Source organism: Myotis myotis, unplaced genomic scaffold (assembly GCF_014108235.1).
Source record: "Myotis myotis isolate mMyoMyo1 unplaced genomic scaffold, mMyoMyo1.p scaffold_m19_p_1, whole genome shotgun sequence".
In the NCBI taxonomy this organism is placed as follows: Eukaryota; Metazoa; Chordata; class Mammalia; order Chiroptera; family Vespertilionidae; genus Myotis; species Myotis myotis.
The window spans coordinates 139,750,824-139,777,257 of record NW_023416313.1 but is presented as its reverse complement, the minus strand read 5'-3'; the positions used below and the strand labels follow the sequence as shown (position 1 = coordinate 139,777,257).

At 40.9% G+C, this 26,434-nt stretch overlaps 1 protein-coding gene across 6 annotated transcripts in view; it reads left to right on the top strand.

Moving 5' to 3' along the window:
• The window catches only part of ARHGAP5 (Rho GTPase activating protein 5), a 100,448-nt gene that overhangs the window by 58,435 nt on the left and 15,579 nt on the right, over positions 1-26,434 (top strand). For 4 of the 6 annotated variants that reach the window (XM_036353490.1, XM_036353496.1, XM_036353474.1 and 1 more), the window contains one exon: positions 26,281-26,358. The exons of 1 other annotated variant lie outside the window; for it this stretch is intronic. In XM_036353490.1, coding sequence (XP_036209383.1) covers positions 26,281-26,358 — 78 coding nt within the window. Of the gene's footprint in view, positions 1-17,035; positions 17,095-26,280; positions 26,359-26,434 lie in introns of those variants that run through there. One more of the 6 variants, XM_036353522.1, reaches the window with a different exon arrangement.

Below are 26,434 nucleotides of genomic sequence, written 5' to 3'. Positions count from 1 at the left end.
CCAGCACCGGGATCAGCGGAGCCGTGAGGCCTCCAGGCACCGGGATCAGTGTGACGGGGCAGCGCCCAACCCCCTGATCGCCCTGCGGCTCTGTGTGTGACAGGGGGAGGGCCACAACCTCCCTATCCGCCCTGCTCTGTTCGTGAAAGGAAGGCGCCCCAACCCCCTGATCAGCCCTGCTCTGTGCCTGATAGGGGGAGCTCCCCAAACCCCTGATCGCCCTGCGGCTCTGTGTGTGACAGTGTGTGGCGCCCCAACCCCCTGATCGGCCCTGCTCTGTGTGTGACAGGGTGCGGCGCCCCAACCCCCCCACCCCCCACGGGCCCTGCTCTGTGTGTGACGGTGTAGAGCCATAACCTCCCCATCGGCCCTGCCCTGAGTGTGACAGGGTGCTGCGCCCCAACCCCCTGATCCGCCCTGCTCTGTGTGTGACGGGGCAGTGCCCCAACTCCCCTATCGGCCCTACTCTGTGAGTGACGGTGGGAGCTCCTCAACCTCCTGATGGGCCCTGCTCTGTGAGTGACAGGGGGCAGTGCCCCAACCCCCTGATTGGCCCTGCTCTGTGGGTGACAGGGTGGCACCGCAACCTCCCCATCGTCCCTGCCTTGAGTGTTACAGGAGGCGGTGCCCCAACCCCCAATCGGCCCTACCCTGGCCGTGACTGAGTGTGGCATCGCAATGTCCCAATCCGCCCTGCTCTGTGCATGACGGGGCGGTGCCCCAAATCCCCAATCGGCCCTGCTCTGAGCCCGACCAGGGGCTGCACCTAGGGATTGGGCCTGCCTCTGCCACCCGGGAGCAGGCCTAAGCCAGCAGGTCGTTATCTCCCGAGGGTTCCCAGACTGCGAGAGGGCACAGGCTGGGCTGAGGGACCCCCCCCCCTGCCCTCTGAGTGCATAAATTTTTGTGCACCGGGCCTCTAGTAGATATATAAAAACCAGCAACCGGAATGCCGTAACGACCAGAATGATCGGTTGCTATGATGCCCACTGCGGCCAGAGAACCAGCCCATCCGGGGGTGGGACTGGCTGGCCAACCTCCCGCAGCCCCTCCCCCACCATCTCTGCTCCCGATCACCCCCCTCCACACTCTGATCAGGGGCAGGGCCAGCCAGCCAACCACCCATGGCCCCTCCCCCAGGCCACTGGCCCCTGATCGCCCCCCCACCCCCACCCCATTCTGGGACTGGGCCGGCCGGCCCACAGCCCCTCCCCACAGCCGCCCTGCCCCCAATTGGCTCCCCCACCCTGATCGCCTGCAATCCCTTCCCCCAGTCGGCCCAGCCCTGATTGGGCCCCAATTGGGGCAGTCAGTCAGCCAACCTCCTGCCGTCTCCTTCTCCCGACAGGCCCATCCCCAATCCGCCCTGATTAGGGCCAGGGCAGCTGGACTTTACCTATGCACGAATTCATGCACTGGGCCTCTAGTATGACATAAAAGTAACTATTTTAAAATATACAACAATTAACTGGTGTGTAGTGCATGTACAGTATTGTACAACTACCACATCTAATTCCAGAGATTTTCATCACCCCAAATAAAACTCTGTACCCATTGTGCAGTTACTCTTCTCTAGTCCTCTCTTGCCTCAGTCTCTTGTACCCACCAACCTGCTTTATGTTTCCATGGATTTACTTATTCTAGATATTTCATATAAATGGAATCATACCATATGTGACCTTTTGTCTGGCTTCTGTCATTTCACATGTTTTTGAGGTTCATTTATCTTGTAGCATGTGTCATTGTGTGGACATATACCACTTGTTATGTATTCATTATCAGTGGGTAGACATTTAGTTTGTTTCCACCTTTTGGCTATTGTGAAAAATGCTGCTATGAACTTCATGTACAAATATTTGAGTACCTGTTGTTGTTTTTTTCTTTATTGATTAAGGTATTACACATGTGATCTTATCCCTCCATTGTCCCCCTATCCCCCTGCTCGTGCCCTCACCTTCCCTAGTGTCTGGCCATTGGTTATGCTTATATGCATGCATACAAGTCCTTTGGTTGATCTCTCCCCCTCCCCCACCACTCTCCCCTGCCTTCCCTCTGAGGTTTGATGGTCTGATCAATGCTTCTCTGTCTCTGGACCTGTTTTTGTTCATCAGTTTACCTGGAGAGCATTATGCTGAGCGAAATAAATCAGTTTGAGTACTTGTTTTCAATTCTTTTAGGTACATAACCTAGGAGTGGAATGGTGGGTAACTCTATGTTTAACTCTATGTTAAACATAGTAACTCTATTTTTAACTTGTTGAGGCACTGTCAAATTGTTTCCTACAGTGGATGCACCATATTACATTTCTGTCAGCAATGTACAAGAATTCATATTTGTCCACATTCTTGCCAACACTTGTTATATTCTGTGTGATTGTGTGATTTAATTTTAGCCATCCTATCTCTTTTGATAGAGATTATTGGTAATATTGCCATCGTAACAGTATTAAGCCTTCCAGTTCATGACCACTGGAGGCCTTTCCATTTATTTAGGTATACTTTAGTTTTTCTCATTACTGTTTTATACTTCTCATTTTACAAGTCTTGCATCTCCTTGGTTAAGTTTTCCCTAGGTTTTTAGTATTCTTTTGAATTATGTTGTAAACAAATTTTTTTTTTAGGTTTTTTATTATTAATTAAATTTATTGGGGTGACATTGGTTAATATGACCGTATAGGTTTCAGGTGTGGGTGTCCATGTCAGAAGATCTGTATATTGCACTGTGTGCCCGCCACTCAAAGTCAAATCTTCTCCTGTTACCATATAAATTTTTTTTCTTAATTTCATTTTTGCAATTTTTGTTGCTGACGTATAGAACTAATTTTTGTGTTAAGATCTTTTAGCCTGCAACTTGGTTAAAAGTTTTTATAGCTCTATTTTGTGTGTGTATTCTTTGGGATTTAAGGTCATGTCCTCTATGAAGAGAGATAGTATTACTTCTTCCTTTTATTTCTTTTTCTTGCCTATTTGCTCTAACACTTTTGCAATTTTTTCTGCAGCAATAGCTATAGTAAAAGCAAGCATCCTTAGCTTAGTCTTTTCAGGGGTCCTCAAACTACGGCCCGCGGGCCACATGCAAATACAAATATTGTATTTGTTCCCGTTTTGTTTTTTTATTTTAAAATAAGATATGTGCAGTGTGCATAGGAATTTGTTCATAGTTGTTTTTTTAAACTATAGTCCGGCCCTCCAACGGTCGGAGGGACAGTGAACTGGCCCCCTGTTTAAAAAGTTTGAGGACCCCTGGTCTTTATTTTAGAGGAAAGCTTTGATTCTTTCACCATATGTTACCTTTGAGTTTTTCATAGATATTCTTTAGTATGTTGAAGAAATTCCCTTCTGTGTTAGTTTCCTGGGGCTGCCATAACAAAGTCCCACAAACTGAGAAGCTTAAACCAACCAAAATTTATTCACTTACAGTCTGGAGGCTAGAAGTGTGAAATCAAGGTGCCAGCTGAGTCACACTTTCTTGGAGACTGGTAGAATCCTTCCTTGCCTCTTCCTTGCTTCTGTCAGCTGTGATACTCCAATCTCTGCCTCTTAGGCTCTGCTCTTCCTGTGTGTCGCTGTCTTATAAGTATACCAGTCATTGAGTTAAGAACTCACCTTACACCTGTATAACGTCATGTTAGCTCAGTGATTCCCAAAGTGGGGGCGGTAGCGATCCAGGGGGCGGTGATGGCCACAGGTGCATTTGTTTTAACTTTTTTTGTATTACCTTTCTATTCTGAGTTCAATAAATAGTTTCATAATTTCAAACTTCAATGTTTCTAATTTACACCTTTCTTTACTATATTTTATGAAAAAGGTAGAAACATTAATACATATATCTTTCTGTTTAATTGCTATTAAAATTTAAAAAAAATTAATTTCCAGGGGGCGCTGAGTAATATTTTTTCTGGAAAGGGGGCGGTAGGCCAAATAAGTTTGGGAACCACTGTCTTAGCTTAACTAATTATATCGAAGTGGCCCTGTTTCTAAAATAAGTCGACTTCTAGTTTGTTGAGTATTTTTTATTATGAAAGGGTGTTGGATTCTGTTAAATGATTTTTCTGTGTCAACTGAAATGATCATGTGATTTTTTTTCTTTCATTCTGTAATGTGTTACATTGATGTTTTTTTTTTCTTATGTTGAACCACCCTTGTATTCCTGGGATAAATCCCACTTGATCATGGTGTATAATCCTGTTAATATGCTATTGGATTCAGTTTGTTAGTATTTTGTTGAAGATTTTTGCATCTGTATTCATATGGGATATAGGTCTATAGTTTTCTTTTGGTGTCTTTCTTTTGGGCCATAGTATCAGGGTAATACCTAATAGAAAGAGTTTGGTAGCGTTTCTTCCTTTAGAGTAGTATTTTAATGAGAGTTTTCTCTGGTTCTAAAAGTGTGCTAACTTCAGAATCCATTTAGGTATTCCTATGTTAGAGATTTTCTAAATTTTTTTCTTCATTTTATACTTTTTCAATTTTGGGCTTTTTGTCACTGTATCTCCTGCTGACAATATTTTGCTTTTCCAACTTGTAACTTCTAATCTGCTGCAATTTAGGAAAACATGGCAGAATTCCCTTAAGTTGTGCATTTGATTAGATTAAATGGAATCTGGAAAAAAAAACAGGAAGTGGTGCTCCTATAAATGAAATAATATTTTAGTGCAAGGGCTTTGTGACATCTTTTTGGCTATTTTTTAACCTTTTTATTTCTCTTAAATCCCCCCCCACACACACACAAGCTGTTCTGTTAGATTAGGTGATCAGATGACCAAGTTCCAGATACGTGAGGAATTTTTTTTTCACCTCTGTTTTCCACAATTTATATTTGCATGTAAATATAGTTAATCTGGAATGCCCCCACTATTGCAAATGAATTATAAAGAAATAGAGACTGTCTCTAAAGCTTTCAGGTTATATTTCTTATAAAACTGAGTTAGGGAAAATGCCAATGAGGTTTTTTAAATATAGGTCTAAAAATTGTGTGTTGCTCCAACACCAATGATGATGAAATAATTGAGGTGAGCTGAATGAATGAATCTGGGTGTTATTACTAAAGTAAATATATGTTTTTAAAGAAATAAATCCTGTTAACCTAAACTTTATCACTTCCACTTGATGTTTTGAAGAATTGGCTATATTTCCAAATCCATTTTTATGTTCACTCTTTTGCATACCTCTTCAACCCGTACCATGCTTTTCATTTGGCAAAACTTCAACTTTGGTTAAACTAACTCCCTGCCTACTCTGTGGTTGGACCAAAAAGTGGATCATGGTTGTAGAAAAACAAAAACTGTGTATTTCACTTTAAATATATGACCACAAATCTGAAATAATCATCCCATAATTCCCTAGTCAATTTATTTTCTTGCTTTTATAAAGGATTATTTCTTTTTTAAAATAACCTTTTTTTTTTTTAAATTTGGAAAAAGTTTTGAACTTTCAGAAATGTTGCAAGAACAATATGGTTAAGCATCCATATATACCTTTCACCTAGATTCACTAGTTATTTACTTGTTGCCACATTTCTTCAACTTTCTCAGTTGGGGAGTAAATTATAGATAACATGGCACTTCACTTCTAAATCTTTTAGCTTATATTACCCCAGAACAAGGAAATTTTCTCCACATCACAATGTAAATATCACCTTCAGGAAATTTAACTTTGATAAAATTACATTATCTAATACTAGAGACCCGATGCACAAAATTCGTGCATGGGTAGGGTCCCTAGGCCTGGCTGGCGATCAGGACTTATCTATAGGGCAACCGGTGGGATGGTCAGGGGCTCCTGCTGGCACCTGCCTTGGCTGGCCTGGGACCTGTGAGCTGGGGGCAGCTCCTGCATTGAGCATCTGCCCCCTGGTGGTCAGTGTGCATCATAGCGACCAGTCGTTCCACCTGTTGTTCCACTGTTCAGTCAATTTGCATATTAGGCTTTTATTATGTAAGATTCTGTGTATATTCAAATTCCCTCCATTGTCCCAATAATAATAATCTCTTCTTAAAACTTTCATTTTTTTCAGTTTAGGATCCAGTCAAGGATCATTAATTACATTACTTGTTATGTCTCTTTGGTTTTCTTTAATTTAGAATAGTTTCCTAACTTTTTGTTTGTGTTTTCATGATATATCTTCAGAAGATTTTAAGCCCCCGTTTTCCCCCCTGAACATTTCTAAATTTATTGTCTAATTCCTAGTCAGACGCTAGTAAAACATTTTTCTCTGGAATTCTACATAGGACAGGACTAATGTATCCTTCTTATTACATCATAGGATGTATTAGGAGACAAATGATGTCATTTCCTAGAGGACTTTTTATGTTGCTTTTGAAATTCTGGGCTTTTAATAACCTTAACAGTGTCATTCAGATATGTGCTAAAAGTTGATATCATTGACATCTGAATGTAATGATTCAATTATGACCTGTTTATTCTTGATCTAACAATGAGGAATTATATATTAGCCCTTAAAGCATTGTTTAGATAGTGCCTATGTCTGGCAGAAATTCCATAAATTTTTCTGGTATATTAATATTACCTTTTATGGTTTCTGGAAGCTTTTTGAAGTATGTTTTTGTTAGCAAGAACCATTGCCTTCTTTTTCAATATTTGTTGTTGATAGTATTACAGATATATCTCCCATTTTATTCCCCATTACCCCCCTCTTTCTAGCCCCTATCCGCACCCACACCCCCAGGTCAAAACATTGCCTTCTTGAAGTTGCTGGTCATTGGGTTTTAGCTTAAAAACTTTTCTTTTTTACACCACAGCCTTTAGCTCATAATCTCCGTAAGAGTAGACACCCCTTGCTTCTAAAACAGTATAATTAAATTCTTACTTAATACATTTTTTAAAAAGGTGCTCCAATTTTTTTGAGAACCGTGAGTCTTTGTTCTTGTGATATTAGTTATATATTAATAATATTTAAGTCTTTATATTCCAAACTAGAATTAACATTTTTTTCCTACAAATACAAAGAATGCGTGATCATTGATTGCTAAAGATGAGAAAATAGCATTTATGCTACAGTAAGAGTTTTCAAATTTTATATACCAACTGAATAATTTGGATTATGCTGAGCCACTAAGTTGTAATATAAGTATATGGATTTTGTATTATAATAATGGATGATGACAGTGATATATAGTATGCAAGATTCTCTGTGGTTATGACAAGGAAACAAAAACTATTCTTAAGTAAAAGCTGTCTTAAATGCTTTGTTTCTTAAATTAAAACCGGTTATAATGTAATTTTTGTGGTTGGCAACCAGATGATGTATGCCAAAAAATGAATGTTGTGCAAGACTGAAGAAACACTTTGCTTTTTTTAATTTCTCGGGTGAAATAGTTACTTTCATAATATAATAATCAGCTTTTACTGCATGTTTACTATAAATAAGTATATTGTTTATTCATTTAATTTTTAGATCTCTATGGCGTGTATGTGGGAGTTACCATTTCCATTTTTTAGAGGAAGAAACTGAGACCCAGAGAAATTAAGTAACTTGTGTGAGATCACACAATTATAATTTTGCTCAGACTCCACTTACCATTTGATTTTTTATAACCAAGGTTGTTGTTTCTCTTTTAGGAAAGGGAGCTATATCATATAGCAGGAAACACACACACACACACACACACACAGATATAGGTCCATTAAGGAAAAGAACGAAAAATCCCCTGAGATTTCTTGAACAAAAGATAAGTTTTCTTTTTCCATATATTTATACCACATACAATACACATATAGCTTTTTCAAAAGGGGAACATTAACATGGTCTTTGAAATATTTTTAATACATGAATATCTTCATTTCATGAGATAAGATACTTACCTTTGGAATTACTTTTTATGATTTATTATATTCTAACATACTGGTAATCATAATTTTTTAGTAGTCTCCTAGTTCTGAACCTAAGTCATCTATATATGCTTATATTTTTATTTCCTAGGAGAAATAGTGTCTACAACTGGAAATTGCCATACCCAACCCCAGTGATAGAAAGCATGCACCGAGAGAAAACCACTCATTATAAAACAAATGGCGAGGCATTTAAAAAATACATTTCTTGCCCAGTCGTAGTAGCTCAGTGGTTGAGCGTCCACCTATCCACCAGGAGGTCACGGTTTGATACTCGGTCAGAGTATATGCCCGAGTTGTGGGCTTGATCCCCAGTGTGGGGTGTGCAGAGGAGGCAGCTGATCAATGATTGTCTCATTATTGATGTTTCTGTCTCTCTTCTTCCTTCCTCTCTGAAATCAATAAAAATACATTATAAATATACTAGAGTCCCGGTGCACGAAATTTGTGCACGGAAGGTGGTGTCCCTCAGCCCCGCCTGCACCCTCTCACAATCCGGGACTGCTGGCTCTTAACCACTCGCCTGCCTGATCGCCCCTAATGCCTCTGCCTGCCTGCCTGATCGCCCCTAACTGCTCACCTGCCTACCTGATCACCCTTAACCATTTTGCCTAATCGCCCCTAACTGCTTGCCTGCCTGCCTGATTCCCCTAACTGCCTATGCCTTGGCCCCTGCTGCTGTGGGTTCGTGCAGAAGGACGTCCTGAATGACATCTGGAAGGTTATTCAGTTGTCTGGTCTAATTAGCGTATTACAGTGGGGCCTTGACTTACGAGTTTAGTTCGTTCCATGACAGAGCTCGTAACTCAAATTACTTGTATGTCAAATCTTAAAGTGAACGAGTGAGACACGTGATGCTGGGCTGATGTGGCGTTCACTGTGACGTTCGCTGTGCCAACTAGTGGTGGGGTATCTGAAGCTGGCTCGTAACCCAAATTTTAGCTCGCAACTCAAAGCAAAAAATCTGCTGAGAGACGGCTCATATCTTGAAAAACTCGTTAGTAGGGACACTCGTAAGTCAAGGCCCCACTGTATGCTTTTATTATAGACTAGAGGCCTGGTGCACAAAAATGTGTGCACTCGGGGGTGCGGGGTCCCTCAGCCCGGCCTGTGCCCTCTCAGTCTGGGACCCCTCGGCCTGCTCCCCAGCGAATTGGACCTAAGCTGGCAATCAGACATTCCTCTGGCAGCCCGGCAGCCCTCGGGGGATGTCTACTTGCCAGCGGGGAGCAGACCTAAGCTGCAGTCGGACATCCTTAGCGCTGCTGAGGAGGCAGGAGAGGCTCCCACCACCACCGCTGTACTGGCTTGTGGCTGAGCAGAGCTCCCCATGTGAGAGCGCAATGACCACCAGAGGGCAGCTCCTGCATTGAGCATCTACCGCCTTGTGGTCAGTGTGTGTCATAGTGACCAGTCATTACCAGTCTTTCTGCTATTAGAGTCAGTTTGCATATTACCCTTTTACTATATAGGATAGAGGCCTGGTGCAAGGGTGGGGGCCAGCTGGTTTGTCCTGGATGGTGTCCCGGATCAGGGTGGGGGTCCCGCTTGGGTGCCTGGCCAGCCTGGGTAAGGGGCTGATGGCTGTTTTCAGGCTGCCTGCACCCCCTTCAGGGTGGGGGTCCCCACTGGGGTGCCTGACCAGCCTGGATGAGGGGTTGAGGACTGTTTTCAGGCTGGCCACACCCCCTTTAGGGTGGGCGTCCCCACTGGGGTGCCTGGCCAGTCTAGATGAGCGGCTGAGGGCTGTTCTCAGGCTGGCCACACCCCCTTTAGGGTGGATGTCCTCACTGGGGTGCCTGGCCAGTCTGGATGAGGGGCTGAAGGCTGTTTTCAGGCAGGCCAAGCCTGCAACTGAAGCTCCCAGTCTCTCCTTTTTTTCTTCTGGGATTTATTTACCTTTGAAACTTTGTTGCGGCTCCAGCTCCAAGGCTGGCTGGCTGAAAGCAGGTATCTGGGGTTTGTTTAGCTTCTATAATTGCAACATTGTTGCATCTGGAGCTCAGAACTGGGCCGCGGCAGACGGGGAACCTTGGCTTCCTCCATCACCGGGGCAACCAAGCCTCATGTTCTCTTCAGCTGCGTGGCTGCTGGCTGCCATCTTAGTTGGCAGTTAATTTGCATGTCATTCTGATTAGCCAATGGGAAGCGTAGCAGAGGTATGGTTAATTACCATGTTTGTCTATTATTAAATAGGATTCCTTTTTTTTTTTTTTAAAGCACTCTTATGAACAAGTTCTGTGTTGTTGTTTTTTAAGTATGTTTTTATTTATTACTAGAAGCCCAGTGCATGAATTTGTGCATGGGTGGGGTCCAGCCAGCCCCGCCCCTGATTGGGGTGGGGGAGACCCGCCAGGGGCCAGGGCCGCGGGTGGGGCCCAGATCAGGCTGGTTGGCTGCTGCAGTGTGCATCATAGCCAGCTGTCGTTCTGGTTTTTCTGGTCCTTTCACTGTTCTGGTCTTTGGGCTTTTATATATATAGATAGACTAGAGGTCCATTGCAAAAAGATTCCTGCAAGAATAGGGCTTTGTTGCCGCGTCTGCCGCCTCGGCTCCCTCCCGTCTCCCATCTCCGCCACCTCTATTTTACACCCTTCTGCAGCACTTCGCTTCCTTCTAGTTGTCTTCAGTCTTTGCTCCCAGCCAGTATATCTTATTATAGATTTCTTATGTATTAAAAAGAACAAACTAATGTCCCTAGCTTACTCAATGTGTGACCTGTAGGAAGTCACTTCATTTTTCTAAACTTGTTTTCTTATCTTTAAATAAGGCCTCTTGCCTTATTTTGAAGATGGAATGAAGATAAAATGTAATATTTACATTATGAATGTTTAAACATTAAATGTAAAGGAAGTAATAGGATGAAAGATTGGAAAGCTATTGTTGCTTTTTCTCAAACATTAAGTATTTAGTGGCTGGAAAGTAGTGACATGTTTTAATTCAGTAAATCAGTAAATTCAAGTTGTATAATATGCATATCCAACACCTTCCCTCCCCCATCAGAATTTTAAAATACTGTTTTGATTGAGACAAGAGAATACTGCCTTTAGCCTTACTATCCCTGTAGTGGCATTATACTTAAAGCATCATTTACCACTGCCAAAAGATTCCTGCTCCATTGATGTTACTTTGCCCTTATAAACTTGGTATGTTGATACAGCTATTTATATATCTTTCTTTAGAGCAATTTTAGGTTTAAACAAAACTGAGAGGGAGGTACAGAGACTTTTCATATATCCTCTGCTTCCATACATGAGTCGGCCCTGCCCCTATCCCTTATTACCATCATCACCCACTAAAATGGTACATTTTTATCAAGGATGAACTTAACCCATCATAATCATCTAAAATTCATATATATATATAAGCCCAGCAACCAAATGGTGGAACGACCAGGACAACCGGTCGACCAGTCTCTATGACACGCACTGACTACCAGGGGCCAGACACTCAACGCAGGAGCTGCCCCCTGGTGGTCAGTGCACTCCTACAGTGGAAGCGCCGCTCAGCTGACCGGGATGAGCGGTGCTTCCACAGAGGGCCGATCCCCACAGGCCACGCCCCCCCCCACCAGTGCATGAATCCATGCATCGGGCCTCTAGTAGTGTATATTAGGCTTCACTCTTGGTGTTGTACATTCTATGGACATCCTTCTGGACAAATGTAAAGTGACGTATATCCATAACATACAGTATTTTTCACTGCCCTAATAATCCTCTGTGCTTTGTCTGTTCATCTCTGTCTCCTTCTTCCGCACTGACAACCACTGACTTTTTTCTATAGTATAGTTTTGTCTTTTCCATAGTATCATATAGTTGGAATCATAGTGCATGTAGCCTTTTCATACTGGTTTTTTTTTTTCCACTTTGTAATGTGCATTTAAGGTTCCTCCATGTCTTTCCAGAGCATCTTTTCATACATGTATTTGCCATTTGTATACGTTTCTTGATAAGGATGTCTGCTAAGGTCTTTTCACCCATTTTGTAATGGAGTTAATTGTTCTCTTATTACTTAGTTTTAAGAGTTCTTTGTATTTTTTAAGTATTTTCTCTTGCTGTGTGGCTTGTCTTCTAATTATCTTGATATTATATTTCACAGAACAGAAGTTTTTAACTTTAGAATTCCAGCTAATCAATATTCTTTTCTCAATATTTTTAAGAAAAGATACAAAAGATAATATTGTATCCTTGGTATTATATCAAAAAAGGCATCACCATATCCAACATCATCTAGGTTTTCTACTATGTTATCTTCTACAAATTTCGTAGTTCTGCATTTTACATTTAAGTTCGTAATCCATTTTGAGTTCATATTTTCAAGGGTGTAAGGTATATGTCTAGTTTCACTTTTTTTTTCTTTTTTTTTTTGCATGTGGATGCTCAGTGTTTATAGCATTATTTCTTGAAGATACTTCATTCCGTCATATTTATTGCCTTTGCTCCTTTTTCGAAGAACCTTTGACTATTAATGGGTGTCAATTTCTGGGCTTGCTATTCTGTTCCATTGACCTATTTGTCTATGCTTTCCTCAACACTACATTGCCTTGATTACTGTAGATTTATAGTAAACCTTCAAGTTGGATAGTGACAGCCTCCAGCTTTGTTCTTCTCTTTGAATATTATTCTTCTCTTTGAATATTAGGTCTTGACCTCTCTATATAAACTTTAGAATCAGTTTGTTGACATCCATAAAATGACTTTTTGGGAATTTGATATTTCATTGAATCTATAGGTCAAAAGGGAAGAACTGACATCTTGACAATATAATGCCTTATCCATGAACATGGAATATCTCTCCATTTATTTATTCATCAGTTTTGAAGTTTTCCTCATATAAATCTTGTATATATAATATGTTAGATTTATGCTCAAGAATTTCATTTTGGGGGATATTAATGTAAAACTGTGTTTTTAATTTCAAATTCTGCTTGTTCATTGGTATATAAACAAAACAGTTGGTTTTTGTATATTAACCTTGTGTCCTGAAAACTTGTTGTAATTACTACTTTCAGGAGCTTTTTTGCTTGTTAATATTCTACATAGATGATCATGTCTTCTGTGAAGAATTACAGTTTTATGTCTTTCTTCCCCATCTGTATTCTCTGATTTCCTTTTCTTGCTTTATTATTTTAGCAGGGGACTTCTAGTACAATGTTGAAAGAAAGATGTGGTAATGGGATATTCTTGGATTGTACTTTATCTTAGTGGGAAAGCTTCGAGTTTCTCACTATTAAGTATGATGTGACACATGGATTATTTTGTTGTTTTTATAAAGAGTAGTTTATTGATTTTTTGGGAGAGGAAGAGAGATAAACATTAATATGAGAACAGAACATCGATTGGCTGCCTCCTGCATGCCCCCTACTGGGAATTGATCCTACAACCCAGGCATGTGCCCTTGACCAACAGTCAAACTGGCAACCTCCTGGTGCACACATGGAATGACACCCAACCAACTGAGCCACACCAGTCGGGGCTACGCACAGGTTTTTTTGTAGATAATGTAAAAAAGTTACCTTCTATTTCTACTTTATTAATGATTTTTATCATGAAAGAGTTTTAGATTTTATCAAAATACTGGTAGCCCGGTGCACAAAAATTTGTGCACTTAGGGGTGAGGATGAGGGGTGGGGCCAGACCCTTCAGCCCGACCTGCACCCTCTGTCATGTTCTGGGACCCCGGCCACTCCTGGGCTAGGCACAGGCCTACAGGCTTGGGGCGGCCTGGCTCCCGACGCCCCATTTTATCAAGAGAACAAAGTTGGCGTTAGTTACAGCCCTCACCGAACCCAGTACACTGCATCTGTGCATACAACTGCCTCGTTCATGTGCCTGCTTCACCCTACTGAATTATTAACATCTTGAGGACATAGCTCTGTCTTATCCTGCTTCACCTTCAGTGCCTGGCCTGGTGCAAGGGACCTGAGAGGGTTTGCTGAGTGAGTGAATGAGCAAGTAAGTGAATGAGCAAGCAGCTACCGGTCGGGATAGTTCGCACTCCGCTCTGGGCTGCCTGACGCATACCCCGGGCAGTTCCTGCCCTGCTCCCAGTGGCCCCACTCCCCTCTCCCAGCTGCATAGTTCGCGCAGGGCAAAGGCGGCCGGGTGTGCGTGTTGGTAGATCGGTGCATTAGCACCCGCCAGCCTCGGATCCCCAAGGAGGGCCATTTGTGGGCGTGGCCGGTGGCAGATCCGTGCATTAACACCCGCCAACCCAGGATCTCCGCGGGAGGGCCGTTTGTGGGCGTGGCTGGTGGCAGATCGCTGTGGTCCTGCCCGCCAGCCCTGGGTCGGGTCCCATGCGGGCCGCCTGCCGCCCACATCACAGATAGCAGGCCCGGATGGCAGCGGGGCAGGCAGGATGGCGCTGTCCCGCCCTGCCTGCAGTATGCAAATTAGCCGCCATCTTTGTTGGTGGTTAACTGCCATCTTGGTTGGCAGTTAATTTGCATATCGTCCTGATTAGCCAATGGGAAGCGTATCGGAGGTACGGTTAATTACCCTATTTGTCTTTTATTAGATAGGAATTTTTTTGCATCTATTGATATGATTGTGTGATTTTTCTTTTTTAGTCTAATGATGTGATGGATTACATTAATTGATTTCCACATATTAAACCAGCCCTGCATACATGGGATGAGTCTTACTTGATCATAGTGTATAGTTCCTTTTATGCTTTTTTGATTCAATTTGCTAATACCTTGAGCATTTTTCCATCTATGTTCATGAGAGATGCAGGTCTATAGTTTTTCAGTAATATCTTTCTCAAGACTTAGAGCTTTTGTTTTTAGCATGTGAAAAATCTCATTTCATCCAGTTTGAGATTTGTGAACATGTTCTACATCAACCGTTGTTTTAAGACTCAAAATAGCTGACTTACTAACCTGTATAAACTATGTTATATCACCTAGCCAGTTTGCTCAGTGGATAGAGTATTGGCCTATGGACTGAAGGGTCCCAGGTTCAATTCTGGTCAGAATCAAGTGCAGGAGGCAACCAATTGATGTGTTTCTCTCACATTGATATTTCTGTCTTTCCCTCTCTCTACCACTCTCTCTCTAAAAATTAGTGGGAAAATATCCTCGGATGAGGATTAAAAAATATAATAAACTATGTTATATCAAGGACAATATATTGCCTTATATCACACATGCAAATTCTAATATGCTGCACATAGGCATTTTATTAAGAAACATACCTTGTTTCAGATCAAAACATATCGTAATATATCTCCATCTGTTCATATATCTTTTGTACCAACTAAGTGCACCTTTAATTAATTTCAGCAAATTAGAGCCATCTCATTTAGTGTTGATTTCATTCATGTATACTTTTTTTTTAAATGCTAGAGGCCCAGTGCATGAAATTTGTGCATTCAGGGGGAGGGGTCCCAAACCAGGCCTGCGCCCTCTTGCAGTCTGGGAGCCCTCAGGGACTGTCCAATTGCCATGAGCCCGGCTTCTGGCTGAGCAGCGTTCACCCTGTGGGAGCACATTGACCACCAGGGGGCAGCTCCTGCATTGAGCGTCTGCCCCCTGGTGGCCAGTGTGTGTTATAGCAACTGGTCATTCCACCGTTCAGTCGATTTGCATACTAGCCTTTTATTATATAGGATATTTTTATTGAATTCAGAGAGGAAGGGAGAGGTACAGAGAGATAGAATCATCATTGAGAGAGAATCATTGATGGCTGCCTCCTGCACACTACCTGTTGGAGATCAAGTCAGCAACTCAGGCATGTGCTCTGACCTGGATTCAAACCATGATCTCCTGGTTCCAGAGGTCGATCCTCAACCATGGAGCAACACCAGCTATGAAAATGACATCACATCTATGAGAATGACTCCCAGTTTTTTTTTACCACACCCCAATGTTTTCTTATATTTCTGACTGCCTATTGAATATTTGGATGTCTTATCTTGGGCTTAAGATTAAAATTTGATTCATCTTCCCCCAAGCCACTTCATTTTCTTGATTTTTTTTCCCTAATAATGCCAGTGTCCTTATTCCAGTTATGTGAGTAAAGGTATTTCATTAATATGACTTCTCTTTTATCCATTGTGCTCATATACCATTAATTGATAAGTTTTGCCCTTTCTTAGCAATATTTTTTCTCTAATATCTGTTTTTCAGTGTCATTACCATATTAGGATCTATTAATATCACATTTCTCCTGTTGCTGCTTTTGATATAGTTGTCTTTCTACTCCCAGATGTTTCTCATACTTAAAAATAATTGAGTGCTTAGGGGAAAAAATAAATTGAAATTTCATAGTGTAGAAATTAAGGCTTTTTGAATTTAAATTATTTTGGTTGCAAGAAATGCAAAAAAAAAAAAATACTTAATTGGAATCAAGGGTATCTTATCAAAACCAAGAGCATCTAATACCAGTGGATTAGCACCCAAGTGCATTGTCATCTCTATTTTTCTCTGTTCTTCTCTTTCTAGACTCATCTGTTCACAGAACCTAGATTTTTATGTCTCAGTTTTAACCATATCCTGAGCTTAACCAGATGATTTTGACTCCCAATTCCAAATTTCCAGAGAGAATTTAGTTCATCATTTAACATTACAAATAAATAATCAAATTATTTAATTTTTTGATAACTAGTTAATGTGAGATATGTTTTGGTGTGTTTAAATGCATATTGTATTATACAGTTTCTTGAAATATGGTTTTTATCTTACTACCACCTCCAGTGGTCCTTAAATTTATATCAAGCAATAAGAATGCACATTTAGCTGAAACCGGTTTGGCTCAGTGGATAGAGCGTCGGCCTGCGGACTGAAAGGTCCCAGGTTTGATTCCGGTCAAGGGCATGTACCTGGGTTGCAGGTACATCCCCAGTGGGAAATGTGCAGGAGGCAGCTGATTGATGTTTCTCTCTCATCGATGTTTCTAACTCTCTATCTCTCTCCCTTCCTCTCTGTAAAAAATCAATAAAATATATTTTAAAAAAAGAATGCACATTTAATTTTGTAGCAGCTAACCTGAATAAGCTTATATAATACCAGTGCTTGATATCTTAATTCCCACTTGTGCTTTTACCTTTTTTGTTGGGATAAAAATCACAAAATATATAGTTAATCATTTGTAAGTGTAAAATTCAGTGGCATTTAGTACATTCACAATGTTGTGTAATCATCACCTCTTTTTAGTACTAACATATTTTATCACTCCAAAAAGAAATCATGCACAGAACCTAGACACAGAACCTAGACACAGAACCTACACAGAACCTAGAGACAGAAGAACTTCGCTGAAGAGAACACGGCAAAAGATCCTGGACAGAAACTGGCCACAGAACCTAGGGACAGAACCTAGAGACAGAACCTAGCGAGAGAACATGGCAAAAGATCCTGGACAGAAACTGGCCACAGAACCTAGAGACAGAACCTGGCTACAGAACCTGACTAGAACCTGGTGACTGAACCTGGCTGGAGAACCTAGCAAGAGAACATGGACACAGAACCTGGCTGGAGATCCTAACCAGAACTTCGCTGGAGATCCTGAACAGAACTTGGCTGGAGATCCAGACCAGAACTTGGCTTGAGATCCTGGCTGGAGATCCTGGCTAGGCTGCTGATCAACTGAACGCTGTCTCCGTGTCATTCCTTCTTCGCCGACTCCGTCTACACCTTTGGGAACCCCTGGACCTGCTGGGGTTGGACCCCAGCAGAACCCTATGATCCTATCAATAGATGCAGAAAAAGCACTTTATAAAGTCATCATACCAGAGTTTAAAAAAATATAGCAATCTGGAAATAGAAAGCAACAGCCTTCATCTGATAGAGTTTCTACAATAAACTCAAAATAAAACTGAAAAAAAAAAAAAAGAAATCATGTACTCATTAAGCACTCCTTATTCACCTTTCCTATACCCTCTGGCAACCACCAGTGTGTTTCCAGTGTCTACAGATTTGCCTGTTCTCATTATCCTATCTAAAAAAAGAGAAACATGGTAATTGGCATATGACCGCTACCCTTCCCATTGGCTAATCAGCGAGATATGCAAATTAACTGCCAGCCAAGATGGCGGCCGGCAGCCAGGCAGCTTGAAACTAACATGAGGCTTGCTTGCTTCAGTGACGGAGGACTCCAACATTCCCCGCCTGCCTTGCCAGCCTCTGAGCTTGCAGTTTAAGAAACATTGTAACAAATATAGAAGCTAAACAAAACCCCAGAAACCTGCTTTCAGCCCCCCAGGATCTCAGAGCTGGAGTTGATACAGAGTTTCTATTATAGAACCCAAACAAACCAGATACCTTCTTTCAGCAGCAGAGGACTCAGAGCTGGAGCCAGAGCTAAAGCTGGCCCAGAAGAAAAAAGAAAAAAGAAAAAAAGGAGCGGTTGGGAGCTTCAGTCACCCCCAGCCTGAAAACAGCCCTCAGCCCCTCACCCAGACTGGCCAGGCACCCCAGTGGGGACCCCCACCCTGAAGGGTGTGTGACCAGCTGCAAACAGCCATCATCCCCTCACGCAGGCTGGCCAGGCACCCCAGTGGGGACCCCCACCGTCATCCAGGACACCCTTCAGGGCAAACCAGCCAGCCCCACCCATGCACCAGGCCTCTATCCTATATAGTAAAAGGGTAATATGCCTCCCAGCACCGGGATCAGCGGAGCCGCAAGGCCTCCCGGCACCGGGGTCAGCAGAGCCAAGAGGCCTTCCGGCACCGGGATCAGCGTGACAGGGGGCAGCGCCCAAACCCCCTGATCGCCCTGCGGCTCTGTGCATGACAGGGGGCAGGGCCACAACCTCCCTATCCGCCCTGCTCTGTTTGTGACAGGGGAAGGCAGCCCAACCCCCTGATCAGCCCTGCTCTGTGCCTAGTAGGGGGGAGCTCCCCAACCCCCTGATCGGCCCTGCTCTGTGTGTGATAGGGTGCGGCACCCCAACCCCACGGGCCCTGCTCTGTGTGTGACAGGGTAGAGCATGGGTGGGCAAACTTTTTGACTCGAGGGCCTCAATGGGTTCTTAAACTGGACCAGAGGGCCAGAACAAAAGCATGGATGCAGTGTTTCTTTGAACTAATATAAATTCAAAGTAAACATCATTACATAAAAGGGTACGGTCTTTTTTTTCAATAGTTTTATTCATTTTAAACGTGCCGGATCTGGCCCGCGGGCCGTAGTTTGCCCATGGCTGGGGTAGAGCCATAACCTCCCCATTGGCCCTGCCTTGAGTGTGAGAGTGGCGGCGCCCCAACCCCCTGATCCGCCCTGCCCTGAGTGTGACGGGTGGCGGTGCCCCAACTCCCCTATCGACCCTACTCTGTGAGTGACGGGGGGAGCTCCTCAACCCCCTGATTGACCCTGCTCTGTGTGTGACAGGGTACGGAGTCCCAACCCCCCTGATGGGCCCTGCTCTGTGCGTGACAGGGGGCAGCGCCCCAACCCCCTGATTGGCCCTGCTCTGTGCGTGGCAGGGTACGGAGCCCCAACCCCCCTGATGGGCCCTGCTCTGTGCGTGACGGGGTGGCGCCACAACCTCCCCATCGACCCTGCCTTGAGTGTGACGGGGGCGGTGCCCCAAACCCCCAATCGGCCCTACCCTGAGCGTGACTGAGGGTGGCATCACAACCTCCCAATCCGCCCTGCTCTGTGCATGACAGGGGGCGGCGCCCCAACTCCCCAGTCAGCCCTGCTCTGAGCCCAACCAGGGGCTGCACCTAGGGATTGGGCCTGCCCTCTGCCACCCGGGAGTAGGCCTAAGCCAGCAGGTCGTTATCTCCCGAGGGGTCCCAGACTGAGAGAGGGCACAGGCCGGGCTGAGGGACCCCCCCTCCCCCCCCGAGTGCACAAATTTTTATGCACCGGGCCTCTAGTTTCATATAAGTGAAATTAAATATGACCTTTTATGTCTAGTTCTTTCATTAAGCATATTTTTTTTATCAGCACTTCATTCCTCTTTTTGAATAATCCATTTTATGAATGTACCACATTTTTATTTATTCATCCATTGGTGGATATTTGGCTTATTTACACCTTTTGTTTGGCTGTTGTGATGTAAATAGTGCTTCTATGAACATTCATGTATATGTATTTCTTTGAGTACCTGTTATGAGTTCTATAACTTATATGCCTAGAAGAATGTTTAACTTTTTGAGGAAGAGGCTATACCACTTTAGATTTCTACCAGCAATGTGTGAGAATTATTTCTCCACAGCCTCACCAACACTTGTTTTCCTTTTTTAAAAAATGTATTATTATAGTCATCATTAGTGAGAGTAGAGTGAAATACCTCATTGTAGTTTTTGCTTGCATTTCCCTAATGACTAATGACTTTGAGCATCTTGTATATTTTTGGAGAAATGTCTTCTCAAGTCTTTTGACTATTTTACATTGGGTTGTTTGTCTTTTTCATGTTTGGTTTTGAGAGTTCATTATATATTTTGGATACTAGACCTTTATCAGATAAATTATTTGCAAATATTTTCTTACATTTTATAGGTTTTCTTTTTTATATAATGTTCTTTAATGTGCTAAAGTTTTAAATTTTGGTGAAATCAGTTTACTTTTTATTTTCCTCACTTATAGGTGCCATATCTAAGAATCCATTGCCAAACCCATGGTCATGAAAATTTTACTCCAGTGTTTGTTTCCTTCTAAGAGTTAGATCAACAATTTAGAGATAGTTATACTTCATTCCTTTACATTTTGGAAAGTTATACTTCATTCCTTGTAGAGCATGTTACATTTCTAGCTAGAACTTCAGTACAGTGTTTATTTAGAAATGACAAAAGCAAGCATTTTTTTGTGGTTCTTCTGTTTTTCTATTTTCTATTTTATTTATATTCATTTTAATTTTTCCCTTTGTTCTGCTAGCTTTGAGTTTAGTTTTCTCTTTTTTTTTCTATTTCCTTAAGAAATAACCTAACCTTAAATTTGAAATTTTCTTCTATTTTAATGTATACATTTACAGCTACAGATTTCCTTCTAATCACTGTTTTTGCTGCATTCCTTAGATTTTTGTATATCTTTCTTTTTTATCTCAAAGTAATTTTTGATTTTACTTGTAGTTTCCCCTTTAATGGTCCAAGGGCTATTTTAAGAATATGTTGTTTAGCAACAGCCGGTTTGTGCGGACCAAAGGTTCCAGTCCATCAAGGCATTTACCTTGGTTGCAGGCTCCTCCTTTGCCCAGGCCCTGGTTGGGGCTTCTGCAGCAGACATCCAATCTCTCATATCGATGTTTCTCTTTGTCTTTCCCTGTCTCTTCCACTCTCCCTAAAAATCAATGGAAAAATGTCCTTGGGTCAGGATTGACCAAAAAAAAAAAAAAAAAAGAATATGTTTAATTTCAACATATTTGTGAATTTTCTTTTTGTTACCTACTTCTAGTCATTTTGTGTGTGTGTGTGGTCAAAACATATTGGTATCGTTTTAAAACCTTTATATTTATTATTGTGTTGTGATCTAACATCTAGTCTGTCCTGGAGAATATTCCATGTATATTTGAGAGGTATGCATAGTGTGTTGTTACTGAGTGGGAGTGCAAGGTTTTTTGGTTTAGTTGGTTTACTATATTAAGTTTTCTATTGGTGATCTTCTGTTTAATTGTTCTATTGATTATTGAAAGTACAGTATTAAAGTCTCTAACTTTTATAGTTGAACTATTTCTCCCTTCAATTTTGCCAATTTTTGCTTCACATATTTTGGGACTCACTATTATCAATGTTTTATGTCCTTGAGTGTCTCTTATAACAATTCTTGTCATAGTTTATCTTTTCTGAAATTAGGGTAGCCACCCAGTTATTTGGTTATTATTTGCATTGAATGTATTTTCCCATTCTTTTACATTCAACATATTTGTTTATTGGTTCATAGTGAGTGTCTTGTAGAGTTCATATACTTGGGTTATTTTGTTGTTTAATCCATTTTAAAAGTAATTTCTGTGAACTTAATTCAACCATTTTCCTATTTGTTTTATGTGTTAGAACTGCTATCTTTTGTGATTTTTTTTTTTTCGAATGTGCCCTTCTGATCCCCTTCTTGTTTCTTTTCTATATATTTTAAAATTGTTTTTGTAGTCATTATCCTGGGAATTACTATTAACATCTTCATTTTATAGCAATCGGATTTTAATTAAAAACAACTTTGTTTCAATAGTATATAAACTCTGCTTCTTTACAACTGTCTCCTACCCTTTTGTATTGCTATAGTCACAAATTACATTTTTATACATATATGCCTATAACATAGAGGTATAATTATTTTATGCATTTCTTTTAAGTCATATAGGAACAACAGGAGATGTTACAAATCAAAAATAGAGTACTTATATACTTACCTATGTAACAACTTTTATCTTTGTTATTTAGCTTTTGTGTGTCTTCAGGTTACTGTGTGATGCACTTTCATTTCAGCCTGGAGGACCCCCATTAGCATTCCTTGTAGAGCATGTCCACTAGTGATGAACTCCTTCAACTTTTATTTAAGAATATCTTAATTTTTCCTTCATTTTTGAATGATAGTTTTGCCAGATACATAATTCATGGTTGATAGTTCCCCCCCCCCCCCCTCTTTTTCTGAAGAGAATTTTTATTGTGGATTCCTAGGATGTGATGACTCACTTTCTCCCTTTACCTCTCCCTCTCTCCCTCTCTCCCTCTCTCCCTCTCTCTCTCTTTCCCTCTCTCCATCTCTTCCTCTCTTTCTCTCTCTCTTTTCAGTGTAGCTCTCTTTTGAGTTCATTCTGCTTGCAGTTTCAACTTCTTAATGTGTAGATTTGTGGATTTCTTTGCAATATTTAGGTTGTTTTTCAGCCATTATTTCTTCACATATTTTCCTTTTTATCTAGAAAGCCTTTGTATTTATATGTTGGTATGCTTGATGGTGTCCCAGAAATCTCTTTGGCGCTATTCATTTTTCTTCATTATTTTCTGGTTTTGCTCACTGACTGGATAATCTCAGTTAAACAATCTTTAAGTTCACTGATTGTTTCTTCAGCCTGCAAATCTGCTGTTAAATCTCTCTAATGAATTTTTTATTTTGGTTTTTATACTTTTCAGTTCTATAATTTCTTTTATTTTTGTACTTTCTGTGTACTTATTGATAATTGTTATTGAAGTTATCCTTCTTGTCCATGTTTTTCTTTAATTGTGCATTTTAAAACTGTTGATTTAAAGTCTTTAGTAAGTACAGTAACTGTTTCCTCATGGACAGTTTGTATTAATTTCTTTTTGTCTTTGAATGTACCATCCTGTTTTGTTTCTTTCCATGCCTTTTAATTTTTTGTTGAAAATAACAGGTTTTAGCTCTAGCCAGTTTAGCTCAGTGGATAGAGCATTGGCCCACAGAGTGAAGAGTCCCAGGTTCGTTCTGGTCAAGGGAACATACCGTGGTTGCAGGCTTGATCCTCAGCCCCTGTTAGGGCGCATGCGGGAGGCAACCAGTCAATGTGTCTCTCTTATATCGATGTTTCTCTCTCTGTGTCTCTCCCCCTCCCTTCTACTCTCTCTAAAAAGTCAATGGAAAAATATCCTTAGGTGAGGATAAATAATTAAAGAAAAATAAGTGTAAGGGAAAAAAAAGAAAATAATAGGTCTTACATATTATAATATAGCATATCTGAAAATCAGATTGTTCCCCATCACCAGGGTTTGCTGTTGCTGTTTATTGGCTATGTTTGCTTGTTCTATGACTTTTCTAAATTATATATATATATATTTTAAATATATTCTTATTTCAGAGCAGAATGGAGAGGGAGAGATAGAAACATCAGTGATGACAGAGAATCATTTGACCGGCTGCCTACTGCATGCCCCCTACTGGGGATTGAGCCTGCAAACCGGGCATGTGCCCTGATGGGAATTGAAGCGGTGACCTCTTGGTTCCTGGGTTGACAGTCAACCTCTGTGCCACACTAGACAGGCCAGGACAACAATTCTTTGACAGTAAGATCTATAGTGCCCCCTCTGACACTTGCAGCCTGCACCCAGAGTTGCTAGTCTAGGGTGTGGTGGGATGGTAGGTGGGCAATTTAAGGCTTCTTTCTTCACCAAACCTTGTCCTGATAGTTGTGACTTTGTTTTTTTTGTTTTGTTACTAGATTCTAGAGTTATGCAAAAGTTGATTCTGACACTTTTTGATAGCTAATTTGTGGCTTTTATGAAGGAACCAAACCGTGAAATTGCCATTTCCATTTCTTTTGCTGATGCCATTCTCCATGGACATATTTAATTTATGGACTATCTACATACCTTACTTCTTTACCCTTTTTATTTTATGACATAATTATTTCAACCTGAAGGTAGAGAGAAACAAAGGTGAAACCCTTGAATTGTATATGTTAGCAACTCAAAAGAACTCAAGACCATTTTAGAACTTTAGCTATCAAGAATTCTGTGTGGTGCAATGGTTAGTTACCTACTAAAAGAAAAAAAGATGGTGATACATGGTTAAAAGTTACCATTTTAAATTTCTAAATTTTTATTTTTAATTCTGGAATGTTGGGATAGATTTCTAATGCCTTTGTTGTTTGTAGGCCCTGAATAGAATCTTTGGGATTTAAGTGATTGAAATCTAAGTAAAAGTTGGATAATTTACATTTAGGTAATTGAGTTAATGTTTTTGTTAATTTTTTTCACATCATTCAATTATTAGTGAATAGAAGGCAAGATTTTTGGCATAGATTATTAAGGACCTTATAATTTTCACTTAGCAAATAATACTAAAAGCTTATCACTATGTCAGGATTTCCCAGCCTCAGTACTATTGACATTTGGCGCTATTTAATTGTATTAGCAGGGCAATCCCTGATCTGATCTAGGTGCATTGCATTTAGTGATCATGTGTTTTCCAACACCTTTAATTTGGAAGAGTTTCTCAACTTCTCTTTCTTGACATTGAGACTGTCATCATACTTTCGGCTGTAAATTTTAGTCTCCGTTAATGATTTTTTTTTAAATCTCTACTATTTTCCCTGTGTTTATTGGTTGGCATTTTACTGTATGGATGAACTTTTCTTTCTACCTCAATTTGAGTTTGTCCCATGTTTTCTTATTATTGGATTGGAATTATGCATTTTTTGTTACAAATACTGCCAGTGATATTCTATTCTTAGACATGCATCATATTTACTGGGATAGGATGTCAGTTTGTCTTAATATAGGTGATATTAATTTCACCAAATGATCATGTCTGCCGTATTTCTTTATTGGAGTTAAACTATGGATTTAATAATTTACTGTTTATTTATATGGTATGGTCTCATGTGTTCTTATTATACTCGGTGGGTTATAATCCACACATATCCTTTTAAGATCTTTCCCCAGAATTCTTTAAGTACTTCTTTACTATCTGTCACAAGACGTACCAGGCTTGGCTTACACTTTCCCGATCCAGCCTTGGAATCAGCCTTTTCTTCAAAGAGCTCTGACTTGGGATATTATGCTATGAGTATTTGGATCGTATTTAAATATTCTATTTTAGAAGAGTCCCAGGTTCGATTCCGGTCAAGGGCATGTACCTTGGTTGCGGGCACATCCCCAGTAGGGGGTGTGCAGGAGGCAGCTGATCGATGTTTCTCTCTCATCGATGTTTCTAACTCTATCCCTCTCCCTTCCTCTCTGTAAAAAATCAATAAAATATATTTTAAATATTCTATTTTAGCTGGCCTCTTCTGGCCCTGCACCGTCAGGGAAGAAAGGCTGCCTTGCTACTGCAAGGTGGGGTAGAAGTCCAGACTCAGCTTGGTCTCTGCTAACCTCTGTTGACACTATACAGTGGGGAGGACCCCTTTAACTTGAAGGAGGGTGGAAATTTAGGCTATCTTCTCAACCCCTTCTGACACTCCAGGGGTGTTAGGAGGCACCTTAGTTATTGTTCGGTAGAGGTGGAATTCTAATTTCCTTACTTGGTCACCAGTGATATATGTTAGGAGTGGTAGGATCAGGGCACTTGACTGGAGTTAGGATGATTAAAATAAAAAAATATTTGTTTTTAATTCCTATGCTGTACCTTTTCTAGTTTGTTCACCAGAGAGAGGAGGCTTTTGTTGCTGTTGGTTTTCTGTGTGTTGTTTTGTTTTTATTTTTTGCCTGTGCTCATTGGAGTTTCTGGGTTGCAGGTTCCTCTATTGCCAGGTCCAGGATATATAAGAGGCAAAAATAAAACCCAGGGAACTCATTGTCATGTTGTTCTTCAAGACCCAGGTTCATTAGCCAGCACACCTTCATCTCTCCACCATTCAGAGGCTTTTGATATTTGTTTTTTATATATTGGATTCAGGGGTTGTGTTTGGTGGAAGGAATAGGGAGAAATGTGTCTTTTCATTTGTGTGGAACTGGATATCCTAAATAGTTTAAAATAAAAAGTCTATTAACAACTTACTTTAAGTGAAATACTCAAAAAATACTTATTCTTTAAAATATCTTTGTAAGTAGCTAAGATGTACATAAGGTTATGTATATCTCTTTATTTTTTTAGGGTTATGTACTGAAGGACTCTACCGTGTTAGTGGGAACAAAACTGATCAAGACAATATTCAAAAGCAGTTTGATCAAGGTAAGATAATAATTACATAAAAAAAATTGTTTCCTTTTCCTTATTAAAATTTCATGGTGGGAAGATTGATTTTCAG